At 34.8% G+C, this 15,939-nt stretch overlaps 2 protein-coding genes across 2 annotated transcripts in view; one reads left to right on the top strand and one right to left on the bottom strand.

The window, feature by feature from the left end:
* LOC138329908 (uncharacterized) overlaps positions 1-7,777 on the top strand; it is a 159,859-nt gene extending 152,082 nt beyond the window's left edge. The window contains exons 14-19 of the mRNA XM_069277192.1: positions 1,236-1,385; positions 3,896-4,032; positions 4,766-4,860; positions 5,789-5,840; positions 6,090-6,227; positions 6,602-7,777. Of these exons, the coding sequence (XP_069133293.1) occupies positions 1,236-1,385; positions 3,896-4,032; positions 4,766-4,860; positions 5,789-5,840; positions 6,090-6,227; positions 6,602-6,706 (677 nt within the window). The 3' untranslated portion in view covers positions 6,707-7,777. The remainder of the gene's footprint in view (positions 1-1,235; positions 1,386-3,895; positions 4,033-4,765; positions 4,861-5,788; positions 5,841-6,089; positions 6,228-6,601) is intronic.
* Positions 7,778-13,768: 5,991 nt separating this feature from the next.
* LOC138329907 (polypeptide N-acetylgalactosaminyltransferase 4-like) lies at positions 13,769-15,187 on the bottom strand. The gene has a single exon (XM_069277191.1). It carries the CDS (start codon positions 15,185-15,187, stop codon positions 13,769-13,771), a length of 1,419 nt encoding a protein of 472 aa, XP_069133292.1.
* Positions 15,188-15,939: the final 752 nt, after the last annotated feature.

Raw genomic sequence — 15,939 nt, 5'->3', positions numbered from 1 at the left:
TTTCGTAACATCATACTTACAGATGTGCAATTTTACCATGTATAAGTTAGCATTAGGACGTGCCCCCCATGCTCACGACAGAGGGGTGATATCTCTGATAATTCTATATATTGGATTATTTGTTACAAATCGAAATGTCAAACTTACACAAGTACAGTGTAATAATGTAAAATTCTCAAATATACGATACAAGAAACATGTAAAACATTAATCTTAACAAGTTGTTATTACGTTGATAATTAAACTTCTGTTAAGAGAAATAAACAAAATTTCAAGGTGACAATTACAAGTTATTTGACCATAAACTCTATAATCGTTTTAGATACACTAACAAAATGCCAGATTTTTACTCTTATTTTCACATTTTTAAAATACATTCCCGCTGATAAGCACCTTATCGGTTATGTTGCTCTGTTATTAAAACAATGGCAATCGAATTGACATGTTGTGCTTCTTAAGTTAATGCTTCATATTTAAGCCTTACAATAAAATACCAGCTATGGTCTTGGCTTGGTTACAACGTCCGGATAATATTATCACCTCAACGATTATTACAATGCATACAATGATAGTCGATCGTAAATGACAAACATACGTTGGAATCCTAATAACCAGGTTTCAGTGAATATCTGTTATTTCATTTTCCTGTTAAAATGCCATCTGTTTATTCTAATTAAATTTAATGTTGTTTATTTGTTTTATATTCGTTATTTTGCTTGTTACTTTTTAAATTCAATTTTGTGGATTTTGCAATCTAATCCAACACAATATAAAAGTATCTCTTTACCCCCTGCAGTTTTCAATAAAGCGATTGTCCTCAATGAGTAATGTAATAGTGATTCGTACCGCTTTGATGATTGAATAAATGAATAGTACAGCTTTGGTGATTGGATAAATTATTAGTACCGCTTTGGTGATTGGATAAATTATTAGTACAGCTTTGGTGATTGGATAAATTATTAGTACAGCTTTGGTGATTGGATAAATTATTAGTACCGCTTTGATGATTGGATAAACGAATAGTACAGCTTTGGTGATTGCATAATTTGAAGTTAAAATGACATGGATGGTTCTCAAGGCTTAAGGTAAGTTACATCAACATTAGAAAAAAAATTCTAATAAAGAAATGCGGGAAAGATGTCAAGCTGGAACGACGGTAATGTGTTTTTATGCAGTTAGCATGAAAGGCTTACCTGCATGTGGTATGTACCCTATATATACATTTGTTTTTTCAGCGAGCCACAGTCCCAAAGGTCGCCGGAAAAAGTTGAATGCTCGCATGAAGAGTTTTTCCTTGGATACTCCCGAACCTTCCAAACACCACCTTGGGATTGATGAGATCACAAAGAAGAAGAGCAGTTCCTTCACTAACACATGTTTTGGAGGTGAATAAACCTAACTAACACACACCCTTACCTGAACTAACCAAACTAATGCATACCCTAACATGAATCCTAAATAAGCCATACTAATGCATATCTAACCTGAATAAGCCAAACTAACAACTAGCACAGATTATAACCTTGATGAACCTTTCAATGTAGCTTAAGTAAACCTAACTATCCCATATACTTACCCTTTCTTATTATACTAATCTTGCTATTAATATACCTACATTTAATTGTATCGATATATTTTGAAATCATTATCAACAATGCTAAAATGGTCAACCACATGCATGAACTAATAAATCATTTTTATTGATAGAAATAGTTCATTGGCAAATTTAAGATGACTTTTGAATCACAGTGACATGAAGATGAGACAGTGATTCTAGTACTTTGATATGGTGAGATTAACGAGCCATTCTGCAAACCTCGGTCGATTCCGATACCCTACAAACCTCGTTAGATGTAGGGTACCGGAATCGGTCGAAGTTTGCCGAATGATGAAAGAGCTTGAAAGAAGCCGAACGCGCATGCGTTTTAATGGTTTCCGGTTAACTTTGTGTGATGTATTTATCCTTTACAGATGTAGACCAACTAAGTGATCTTAAAGATTTTAAGACTTACTGGAGATCGAAAAAATTCCTCTGTAAGAAAATATTGTACAATATAACCAATGAATTGCACAAACTATATCGTAAATGTATACTCACGTGTGAGCATGGTGGAATTATATCATCATCACTTTTCTGGAATGTTTCACGAGACATCAGCTCAAACTTCAATGCAATCCTCTCTAGTAATCTTTATTCGGTTTAGATCAGGTGTCTCCACGAACCATTCTAGACAAAGACATTGTCACCAGGGAGAAAGAGCTCGTGTAGATTCTACAGTTATAAACGCACTGGACATGTAACATAGATTTTAAAGAGATCGGGTTGCTTCTTTATAAACAAAAAAAATCGTAAAAAATTAATGTTGAGCTGATAAGTCCCTACATGATCTAATTTGAAGTAATGTTGAATATCAATTTAGGTTATCGAACTGTATGATTGTAGAATGGTCACACTTACATGTCCAGATATTTAGCCTTGTCTGTTATGAAATCAATTATCCATCTTATCACTATTTGTTGAAATTGAATGGAAAATATGCTTATTTCACCGGACAGACATAGCTTAGTGACGAACATATTTAACGTTCACGATCGCATTAAGATGTCAGAGAGATTTTTTTTCACACAGACCAGTATCCATGATTATTATGGTCGAATGAAAACACATGTTAAACCATTTTGTTAGGTCACTTTTCTTTTTTATTACGACGGTCAAAAACGGCTGACGAAATTATGTTACTAGTAACACGTTTTCGTCAAAAAAAATGAGTGTTGTGTCAAAAACCTATTGTTATAGCAGTGATAGTACTGTTTGGAAATCTACCGAATCCAATACCTTAATTGCTTTATGGATTCCGCGGATTTTCACTAAAAACACGTTTTTGACATGTACACATTTTATGTACAAACAGAAATATACTGTTATAACAATAGGTTGTTGACACAAAATTTGTCACTACATATTTTTTTGACGGCTACATGCTACTAGTAATACAATTTCGTCAGACCGTTTCGGTCGTCGTAATATACACGTGTACATAGCACACCGATCTCCCCAAACACCCGAATAACACGATCCGGTTATACTTTTGTCTCACGCCTATATTACAATTATTATTCACCTTGAACACATTATAGCAGGGGAGCCGTGAACGTGTTAAGTTTAAAATATTTTATTTGAAAACATTCAAACGAAATTGTACACAAATTATAAAACTTAGTACGTATTCTTTCATGACGTGTCATGATATATAGACAAAATTGTTATAATGCTTTGAATTACGCTTATTGCATGCAGACCACGTGCACCTTTCGTTCGTTTAGGATTTATATTCGCGGTTTTCACGATTAAGGTAAATTTGCGAAGATTTATCTCCGCGAATAAATCAAAGTCTCTAGCTTGTCATAAATACGTGTTGGTAGGATATTTTTAAAATATATCTCATAGGCGAAATATGAAAGGAATATTAACCCTTGCCAGGACCCAGTTTCGTGACCATTCCTTAGCATTAAGGAATTCCCTAACTTAAAATTATCCATAGGAAAGCATTACATAAGTTAAGGAAAAATCTTAAAGTTAAGACGCCTTTAAAATTCGAATGCTTTCCTATGGAGAATTTTCATGAAACTGGGCCCAGAACAGCATTCCTTCTAAAAGTGAACTGATTATTTCATTAGTCGTACCTTTGCCTAACAAATCTACACTTACAGTAATTTTGATTCCATCGGTGTTGTGAAGAATGATCTTGACTGAGAATTGAAATGCTGTTGACTTTCACTGTACCCGTATAGTATACTGTGAATCCGACGAATTTTTACAGACCGACTCGTGTGTGTGAAGTCTTTTTCAGCATCTGAAATCATAATATGCTGTTTTTATTGTGTTGCCATGCAGCCGGTTCATCTAGTCCAGTAGACAAATATTCGGCGGCAAATCTACGTAGGAAGTTTGCCGCCAGTGCCAAAACAACGTCACTTGACATCGAGGACAAGAAGAGGGGAAGTTTTGTACCGTCACCGAAGGAATCTCCCGTAAGTGCCATTCATTTTCAAATAAGCTAGTACATTCATTCATGTAGTGTAGTATTATATGTTAGTTCAATGAATTTGTCCTTTTCCATTCAGTCTTAGATAGTGTATTTGTGTGTCATTTGATGAAATTTTACAAATGGGGAGAAACTGATCTATCGTTTTCAATGAAAATGATTTTATGACACCGGTATATTACTTTTATTTAGTCGCATCGGTGTTAGGTCACATCTGGATATCAGCTAATTGTTACTCAACCATCATCAGATGGTAAGCTTTTCAAATCGCCTTTCGTCTTAGGATCTTAGTTGTGCATATTGCATTTTGGGACCGATCGGTCAACAAGATAGCCGACAGGCAACCATCTTGGATTTTGATAGTTAAAGTTTGAAAATTAGAGAAAAGATTCCTCTTTCCATTGTCAAACATAGATCATTCTTTGGTAGGCTCTAAAATCCATCTGGAATCTCTTGTTAAAATTTCCGAAATACCTTTATACCCTTAAGTTTAGCTGTGTTACTGTCTGCTGCTTTACCAAACATAATCAAATGATAATCCATACATTCTTGAATGTAATAATATAACACGAACAAATTATAATTCTCTTACGGGAAGGGAAACAACACTAAAACCTATAAAAACTTGACTTATCAAATAGATATTTCCAATCGTTTAACCAACTTAACTTATTAAATAAAACTATTTGTCAGTGAACGTTTGTCATATTTTGGTACAGAAAGCACAAAGGAAGCAGTCTAAAGAAGCCAATACCACGGTATACGTGGCGCTGTATAACTTCCGGGGCAAGGAGAAGGATGATATGGATCTCAGGTAATGTTAGCATTCAACACTTAATGGTAATTATAGTCTCATAAACCACGGTTAGACTTCGGCCAACTATTTCGTACTTTTTGCAGGCCTATAAACAACTTCAATTTCTATTATCTAAAACAATCTATCAAATGATGAAACATAGAAGGCTAATTTTAAAAATATAAAGAATTATCTTAAATGATACCATGATGGAATTTTACTTTTGTGCTTCACATGTGACTTTTAATATGTATAACAATGAGGATTTTTAACTCCAAGTACATTTTCATAAGTGTCTCATAAGCCGATATTGACTGAGCATCAAAAATTACTTGTACATTTATTTTATCAATGGATGTATATTTTTACGATGCGTGACACTCAAATAAAATATTGATTGATTGAATTGATTGATTAATCAGGGTTTTAATGTCTCTCAATATTTTTATATACTGTTCCGACTTGACTAATGTAAAAAAAATGCAAGGACACACTATATATGTACTATGGTATACTTTTCTAAACCTAAGATGCTACACTGTCGACAGAGGATAAATGATACTCTTGATTTGGACAATAACTGATCTATTTAATCTTGTATATATGTGCGTAATTAGCACAAAAATGATATAAAACATTTCATTTTGCTCTTGGTGCATGCGCAATTAGTACTTCTTTCTATATACTTGTAAGGCATAGTTCAAAAGATTTTTTTCAGGACGCAATTAATTATGTTTTGATAATTTTATTTTGAAGTAAAATAAGAAGCTCAAACTTTTCAATGGTGGTAATGGTGTAAAGTAAGTAAATTTTGTAACTGAAGAAAACATACTAATTCGTTTGCTATTTTTTTGATAGAGAAAAAATAACATTAGCCACCAGTGAAGGATCTTTAACTTTCGGTTTCCGTTTATTTTATTCTTTGTTGATACTGATTTCATTACAGAGCAGGATGGCGACTCTTTATTGTGGATAGCTCCGATCCTGATTGGTGGAAAGTAAGTTCGACTGTTTTGTATTTTTCCTTTTTAAATTCAAACTCATACTTCAGAAACACGGTTCATTGTAGCTACATATATTTCTATATCATAAGCCAGTCATCACTTTTCAAGATTATTGAAATTGCAAAAAAAAATCATATGATATGCTTTCTAATTAAGAGCTAGGTGGGCTAAGTTTTATAATTTATTCTTAGAAGAAGTCTTCCAGATTTTTGTCATGCTTCATTCCGTCTGCTCTATTTCAAGGGAAAATGCAACGGAAAAGTCGGATATTTTCCAGCCAAATATGTGATACCTCTCCAGTTTGCCCAAAGAGTATACCAAGTCACCCAAGCCATGCATCTGACTGAAGGAGGAAACGGGATGAAGCTACATAAAGATCAGGTCAGGATGAAGAAGGAATATCTGATCGTATTCTGTTAAAAAGAAGGTTGAACCGATAAATAGATCTATACGTATATATTATTGGAACAGTTCCAGAAAAAAAAGAAAAACAAAAATTTCTTATACCGATTTAGGCCATATCTATATCTTTATCGTCGATATATACATGAGAGTAATGTTTACAGATAGTTTTCCCAGAGTTTAATGTCACCTTCTATAATTCCAAAATTCAAACGCAAATCATCATAAAAAGAATCTTGAAGCGAAATGTGCAATGTGTACTTAGTAATACTACATGAATATTTTATCAAGTAATAAAGTAAGATATACTGTTTTAATTGTAAAAATCGTTAAGCTTTCATTTTTAATTTTAGATTGTTTTACAAGTTGGCGATGAGGTTGAGAATGGAATGATTTTGGTGAGGTCGGCCAGTAACAAACAGGCATTGTGTCCGGTTAAATACCTGAATGAGGTTTGACCCATGTGACGTCAGCCATAGTGTACATAATACAAGAAAGTGAGAACAATATATCGTCAGTGATCGTGATAAGAGATGTGGCGTCAGTCATCGTGTACATAATCGAGCAAGTGTGACAAATATGCCGTGTGCCATCGTGAATATAGATGTCAGCCATGGTGTAAATAGGGCAAGAAACCATAACAAATGTGTCATCGATCATCATGTAAATAGGTCAAGGAAATGTCACCAATGTGACGCCAACCATCGTGTAAATAGGTCAAAGAAATGTCAACTGTATGACGCCAGCCACCGTGTATATAGGTCAAGGAAATGTCACCAATGTGACGCCAACCATCGTGTAAATAGGTCAAAGAAATGTCAACTGTATGACGCCAGCCACCGTGTATATAGGTCAAGGAAATGTCACCAATGTGACGCCAACCATCGTGTAAATAGGTCAAAGAAATGTCAACTGTATGACGCCAGCCACCGTGTATATAGGTCAAGGAAATGTCACCAATGTGACGTTAGACATCATGTATATAGGTCAAAGCAGTATGACCCTATGTGACCCCATCCTGTAAATACATGTACATAACGAAGTGAACCCCATTTGTCACCCTTCGCCTCGTGATTTCATCAACGAATTGCTACAATACCATTAGGTCGCAGGTAATTGTGTAAATAATAATTCAACAAAATGTAAATAATGTATCAACCGCCATCGTACAAATATATAAATGAGGTGTAACTATAGTCTGTCGCCCGTCACGTAAATTCCTCAACGAGTGCAAGTATCTCGCCAACGTCATGCACTCACCATCTCGTAAATGGATCAAGGAACTGTAAAATGCCATCTTGTAAACGCATCAACGAAGTATATAACCTACATTTTGTATGTTTAGATCAACCAACCTTGTGTACATGACCAACATTTTGTATGTTTAGATCAACCAACCTTGTGTACATGACCAACATTTTGTATGTTTAGATCAACCAACATTGTGTACATGACCAACATTTTGTATGTTTAGATCAACCAACTTTGTATACATGACCTACATTGTATATGTCTAGATCAACCAACTTTGTTTATCAACCAACCTTGTATACATGACCTACATTGTATATGTCTAGATCAAACGCCCGTGTGTAGTTATATCAACGAAGTATAACTTTGGATATGTATTACATGTTGTTCATGTTTTTACAAACCTTGGCCTTTATCCTTTTCTATTACTGTTAAAATGTACATATGTTAAAAGATAATGCAAAACCCACCGTCATCACAATTCGCCTCAATAACACTGTCGGCCGATTACCTTGATACTTTGTTGCCAATATAGTATAGCTTGTAACATTTATCATCGAACACTGTGCACACGCTGGCGATCGTAACATAATTATATATATACAATGTATATACCAGTGTCGTCAAAATTTGGGTGCCGGAGATAGTTGCTTCGCTATGGCTGATTTTGGTATTTGATCACTACGAAGGGTTTCCATGGGTATAAATGGACAATTATCGTTGTCTGTTAATACCTTCGCATCGGTATCAGCAACTATAAATTATGACGATCATCCTATCGACTATCAAAGTTCAATTTGATGTTCACATATTTTCTTCATATATGGACAATATTTTCCAGCGCTTCGTTTGTTAAAATTGCTTGTTTTCACGAATATCCGAAAGACGCATAGAGTCAACAGGTACAGTGTTTCTCTGGGTTACCAATAATAACCGTTCGTAGTCAAAATCAGCGAAAGCTGAAGCGAAACGATTTTCTTTGTCCTCCATTTTGATGACTGTAATATGATCGAAGTGATATCCTTGTCATATTTGGTTTGTCAGACACCAGTGTCCTTCACCCTGACGTCTATTGGAGTGCTGGAATATATCACATGCGCATGCGTCCGTCCGCCTTACTCTCTTCTCTTTGTCAATATTGATTTTACAGAACTTCGATCATTACTGTCAACGATGAATAAGTTTGCGATTTTTATTGGTAAAATTATACGATCGAGTGTAATTTCCGCTACCCATTTTTATATTTTACTATTTCACGTGTTTTCTGTACACCATATTAAGCATTAATGCAATAGGAACACGAGGGATGTTCACTGTCGAATTAAAACCGTAATCTAAAACCACATGTATATGGTCACACAAAAACCTATCCTCAAAAAACACTTTTAATGTTCATCATATTCTATTGAACTCATCTCTTATTCCAAATATTTTATACACTTTGATAAAACTTACATAAGACCTTGATGTTTTAAAACTTACATAAGACCTTGATGTTTTACTTGTGTATGTCATTCTCAGTGTCTCAAACTGATCATCTATTCTAGTATATTTGTCGGTCACTCTATTATCATCCAGTATATGTGAAAGATGCTACACCGGCGGCAAATGGTATTTTTCTCTATAAAAAAAACAGGAGCAGACGAATTAGTATTTTTCTGTAGTTACAAAAATTACTCGCTTTACACCATTACCACCATTTTATTTTACGTCAAGATAAAAATATTAAAAGTAATTAATTGCGTCCCGAAAAAAAAATCCATGGCACTATGTCCTATATATAGAATGAAGTAGTGGTTGCGCATGCTTCAAAAGCAAAATAAATTAATATGTATTTTTGTATTAATTAGACCCATATATTCACGATTAGACACCAAATATTGTCCAACTGATAAATATCATACATGTCGATGGTGGGGCATCTTTAAGCTATCTCAGTAGATAAAAGAAGTAGACCAACTTAAAAATACCATGATACTCCTCTACTGGTTTTCGTTGTATCATCGCTCGACTATCTGAGAAAAAATGTCGTTCCAGCTGAATATCTTCGGTTTCATATTCTGTGCAAATTTTCCAATACAGATGTATATAGAAGAATGTTATAAACTTAATTCCAACGGCTGATCTTTTTGCACCTGTGATAATAGTTATTACGTTCCTCATTTGTTAATATAGAGTTACTATTGTTACCAGTATTTAGCCAAGTTTTGCATTAAAAATTGTTTATTTACCCATGTTAGAACAATACGTTATTGTTGTTTTAAAAGCCACACATGACTGGCCTCAGTCCCTTGTTTGGCCTCTGTCTTCCCAAATGTTCACCCATGCATGTTGTTTTATAATTCTATAGAGAAAAGTTAATGTTTTGTTATGGCGAATGAACTCTGTTTTTGTATGTGCTATAATAGTAACTTTTCCCTGTCATCAACATCAATACAAACCGTGTAATGGCGGTGTTAAACGCCGTACTCTTAACCAGTAAAATGCCATGTACAGTAAACCATCTATCTTTCGCGGCTACTAAATTTCGCGATTTCCATTTAAAAATATGTTCGTGGAAATTAAGTTTCGAAGAATTAAAATTGAATTCATTTGTGCGAGAATTGTCTAAGATAAGATATCAATTTGCGGAGGTAAACTTTCACAAATTTACCTTGATCGCGAAATTCGCGAATATAAATCGCATGCAAGAGAAAGTTGGTTGAGAGTATAGTATCTACTTTTTTCGACAAGTAACCACCCTAACTGTATTTATCATTTCTAAAATGGATGGTTCAGCCATTTTATATAAATAGTAAATCGAAAGTAAAGACTACCCACCCCTTTCTTCTTTGACACCTAATTTAGTTTAAGTTTATAACTAGTAAAAATCTCCCCACCAAGAATAGATTTCACATTTGCATGGGGATTAACACCTGATCCTAGTGACAGGTATTGCTATTCCGTCTTTGCATATGTCGGAGTCAGCACGTTTGCGGGTAGGTATCGATTATGACGTCATTATTTTGTAAGTGCAATTTACGTCGTTTTCTCCGAAAAGTATGACGTAACGCTCGCAAACTCCTAGCGTCACAACCAATACCTACCCACAAGGGCAAATAACTCTGTTATACGCAAATATATAACAAACAATACTGCCTGTCGTCATTATACCTCGTAGTAAGGCTGGCGGTATTTACACCCGTTGGGCCTTTCAAATGCTTGTGTAAGTGACATTTAACGTATTGTGCATAACTGACTTTGTTGTGTGGTATGTTTGATATGGGAAATAAATGGATGTAGCTTGAGTGTGAATATCAATGTATAAAAGTCATATGATATGATAATGCCAAATGAAATAAACGATCAAATGTGTTCAAGGCCATGAACTAATAAACTTGTACAATGAAATGTACAATGTATAAGACGCACCTGTATCAGTGATACTTCTTCAATGTTACTATCAATGTGCTTCTACGATACCTTATATTATAACGGAAACGATAAAAAATTCACTATATACCGATGAAACTATAAATATAAAACTACCGCATCTCATAAAACAATACGTATTCAAAATAGCACACATAACACGGTTTTCAAAGAAATTATTTCACAGAAGCGTCGATGGTATCTATTTGAGTGTTGTTATCATCATTAGTTTTCTTAATACATATTTATAAGGACATTTTGTCCAAATCCTCGTTTCGTTGTATTATATACAAATCGGGATAGGCGAAACAAATGAATAATTGCAAGTAGGTATTGTAAAACAGAAGTTGATCATAATTTTGGATGTACATATAATGACCTTTACTAAATGATGTCCCTGTGAACTACTAAGGTTTTTAGTGTATTGATGACATGGGTCAAGCTTAATTTAAGAAATCCCTAAACTTCAAATTCTCCGTAGGAAAGCATTACAGATATTAAGGAAGGGTCTTTAACTAAGATTTTTCTCAAACTTTTTTAATGCTTTTCTATTGGGAAATTTAAGTTAAGGAATGCCTTAAAGTTAGGAAATATTCAAAATATTCATGAAACTGGGCCCTGAATTATATCTGAACATGTTTCACTTATGTACAAACATGTATTCATTTTTGCCTTTATCATCAATTGTTTTGTTACCAAACCCGAACATCAACAAATTCAGACTGAAACATTGGAATACAAATATCTAGGATGTGATTTGCCCTGTCTATACTGTCTATGTGTAATTTTTCCTCGCCTTGTGATCTTATATATCATGTAATCGTGGGCTTATATCAGCTTGTATAATATACTCTTGTCACTCCTTGTTGGACTGTGTGTTCACGTGTTTTTAAGGTTGTTTCCTACATGACTTTGATAGCCCCCACGTGCCAAGATATTGAAAATAAAACCTACAACAAACATTTCATGTGTTTTATTATCTTTCCAAATACTTTAATACAGATAAAAGCGCCAATCTTACCTCTTTTCAAATCCGGACTTTCCGACTTTCGTTTCAAATGGGTACCTTATTCCGGTGTCGTTACCATACGGTGATTACTGTAAACATACTCATTTTAGTGGTAGTTTTATTTTTGCGGCAGTTTGATTTTACCGATAGTTTAATTCTAGTGATTTTTGCGCTTTGTCTTAGAAGCTCCAGTTCATGTACAGCACTGTTTAAAAAAAGAAAGATATTTCCAGTATTGTACCACCGAATTGCGCTAATTCATATCCGCGATAATAAATCATAGTTTACAGATTTTCGTACGTGCACTAAAATAAGTAAGTTTACAATTGAGTTTTATGTTCGGTTCGAAATGTTGATAACATACCCACGTTTAACAGTGATTTTGATATTATCATAGAAGTACATTTAGCCCGTTATCTTTAGCTCGATATGGCGGAGATCAAAATAGGTGTTATAACGCCTGATGCTGGTATTACCCTAACACCGCTAGAACAAACATTATATGCTCCCCTGGAAGTCAAATGTCTTTGCATATAACAGAGTTACTTCCCTTGTGACGTCATTTTTTAGTGATCGAAACTTGCGTTTTCGTTATTTTAGAAAAGTACATCGGGATTGAATGTGGGTTTTTTTATTTTCATAGCGGCTATGAATAGCAGAAGCTATCTACATATCCCGTGGAGCGGAATAGAATAATTTGTGAAAAAAAATTATTGAAAGGTTGTTATATTATATTTAAAATTATGACACCCATATACGACGAGAAACGAAATTGATTTAACAGCTGAATTACAAATCGTTCTACAACGTCATGTTTTCAAGCTTCCGCCTTCCGGTCGACCTTTTTTTTGCAAATGACAAACGATAAACAAGAAATATAGTTAAAATAAGATTTGACTGACATATTACAGCAAACCTTAGTAGATTCTACATCAAGAAACAACACATTAAAGTGTATACATAAAAATATTGCGGGGGACTATTTTTAGTGATATGAAACTGGTGTAATGCTTGAAATCGGTGGTGATTGATAGTGTAGTCATAGTGTTTTCATAAGCAAATGTTTGTTTTCGTCAGTTGGTTGATTCATATCGTGACGAAACACTCAGAATGTAAATATAATTGTATGACGCTAGACTGTATACTCGCAAACACTTGACGTCACAATCACTACCGAGATGTAATAATATGTACAGAATACAACGATCAGATTGGGATCTAGCAAATGGGAGTTGTCTCTTAGCTTGGACATCAAAATCTACGTAATTTGTTCTTTCAATTGATTTATAGTTCCTTCGCAAATACGTTTAACTGTTAACTTTGATATTAGGTCATCTTTACAACGGTTTTGTAACAAGTCGCCAATAGTTTTTGGGATCTATAGAGATTTCCAACATTTTCACACGACATGAACTTTATTAAAAGACCTTTAGAACAAACCCAACAAAATAAAAATCCGGATAGGAAACTTTCATTTTTACCCTTAATCAATGGGAATGACAAGCGACAAAAAGGCGAGGTTTCATTTTCTAATCTTACCTTCATTATGATTGATACTGTTTGGACGCACCAGAAGGTTCAGTCTTTGCTTATTAATGACTAAAGCATCATTTTGGGTAAATACCAGGGGGGTAAAAAAAACCGTAGTGAAATTGCAGAAAAATAGTTTTAATTGATCGGAGGAAGACTGTCAAATGTGAATATGCTTACAACATTAAGTCGTATTGATTATTAATGGTGAAAATATAAACATTAAAAAATATTTGTACCTATTTATTTACAAATTGTACTTCATGAAACAATTAATCGTGCTTACTGAAATAATTCTTTTTGTTTATTACAAGGTATTTCATATTTTGTACAATTTTTCAATCTGCCATTCTGATGCCTTGTTTGAAACATTGCAGGGTGCTAGAAAGGCTACTTGTAACTGACCAGACACAAAGTCCTTTGACATTTGCGTGACACATTTAGATCCATGGAAATCTATATAAACAAGCTGTTTACCAACAAATTTAAACTTACCACCAGCATTTGACGAACATGAAGACATTACAAGAAAGTTCTTTTTGATTTTAACACACTTTCTGTCGACCATCAATCGGCCATTTTGGAGTAAAGCAAAGTTTCGTATTTTGTAGTAGAAATAGCAATCTACTAAAGCTATCACATGGTATGATCCTAACACAGGGTGGTCAGTAGGACCGAAGCAAAAGTGAGAACCGAGGTTTACTAAATGTCCAAAGTAGACACTTCCCTCAGGAGGAACTTCCAGTTCTGGAAATACATTATCTAAAAACCAGCTGAACTCTTTACATTTATACTTAGCCTTGACGCCATCCATTCCGTTGTAACTTTCGTTGAATTGTGGTGGCATTGCAAGCCCACTGTTAAAGTTATAAAAATAATGTCTATATTTCCCTAACCACATTTCCGCGGTGCGTTGATTGTTATACACAAGATCAGAATAATCCGATTTGAAGGGATGTCCGTGTTTATGAATGTGAGCGACATGCGAACATGGCGATATTTTCATACTCCCTCCACATAACCAATTTCGTATAGATAATTCCACATCCTCACCACCCCATGTGCGCATACCAGTGTCAAGGCCGCCGATATCTAAGAAGTACTTCCGGTTGGCAGCAAATGCGGCGCCAACGATAGCTGGAGTGTTGAAGGCTTTAGTTGGTTCAGCAGCGACCTCTGCTTCCTGTTTAGGTGTTAAAGGAGCATATTCAAACGCCATGTTCCACCGGAAATGTCCACGAATGTTATTTTTAAAGTAGTGTTGGTATTCAAATGTTTCCGGGTCAATTAAATCAATCGAAGGCTGAATGATTGTAGTTTTATCGTTGTTTAATTCAAACAATATCGGTTCCAACCAGCCAACATTTACCTCGACATGGGAATCAAGAAACACGACAACATCCCCCGTTGCTAGGTGCGCTCCTAACACTCTAGATTTCATCGTACCGAGCCTTTCAAACGCTCTGTGTACTTTTAAGATACCAACTTCTTCAGCGTATTTTTCCAGAGGAGCTCCTAAATAATCTAAATCACTCTTGTCGTCAATTAAAATAATTTCTTTTAACAGCGATGAGGGGGAACGGTTCAATATGCTTTTGATTGTTCTGTCCAGTGTTGACCACGGTTCATTGTGAAGTGGAATTACAATGGATGCTACCGGAAGTGACGTCATTTGATATTGTTCTGATGCACACTGCGCCGGGCGGGTATCCGGTACTGCACGGTTCACTGACGTCATATGGCTTTTGTTTACATTCAAATGAAAACGATTTGGATCTGTATATTTGTATAAAGAAATATTGAATTCCCGAATGACATCTGAATATCCTCTTCTAAATGTGTAGATACCTTTCATATTTCCCTCCAGTGATATACCAGCCATTTCAGATAAAGACGGTTGGTAGGTTTTAATAACCCAGATCAATGTTACTATCCAGGAAAGTACAACTAGTAAAAGAAACACTTTTCGCCATTTTCTTGGCAAAACCCTTGAAACTCTCCTACAAGTGTTATGCATGTCTATCCATCCACTGTTTACACCTACGTTGTATATAGTTGAATGATCTATGTTAACCTAACACTGATCTCCATATACGGAAGACCAATGGCGTCACAAAACAAAATTTGTTCGAACATAGCTATGATGGCATCACTGTATCCATGCATCGCATGCCTAACAGTAAAATTGTCATGTTCATTTACCATGAATTGAAGAACTCGACTATTTTTCTATCACGGTCCCGTCTTATATAACACGAATATTTCACAATCGGGAGCCTTCGGTACGTTCCGTAAACGAGAAAATACTCGTTTATGGAAAGTGCCGAAGGTTTTTAATTGAACTACAAATGTACATGTATTTAAGTCAAAATAATTACACAATCTGTCTTTTTATATCATGGTTCAATCTTACGGATGTACACTTTTTTTCTTGTATTTAACTCAAAATTTCTCTTATATAGATTTTTGAAAATTGGCGTTTATACCATA

Source organism: Argopecten irradians, chromosome 8 (genome assembly GCF_041381155.1).
Source record: "Argopecten irradians isolate NY chromosome 8, Ai_NY, whole genome shotgun sequence".
Taxonomy (NCBI): Eukaryota; Metazoa; Mollusca; class Bivalvia; order Pectinida; family Pectinidae; genus Argopecten; species Argopecten irradians.
Note: the sequence above shows the minus strand (reverse complement) of the source record. Positions and strands in the feature narration are given on the sequence as shown.

Bases quoted from the DNA above. Each gene is read 5' to 3' on its own strand.
- LOC138329907 (XM_069277191.1), bottom strand. From the start codon at position 15,187: ATGACGTCAGTGAACCGTGCAGTACCGGATACCCGCCCGGCGCAGTGT.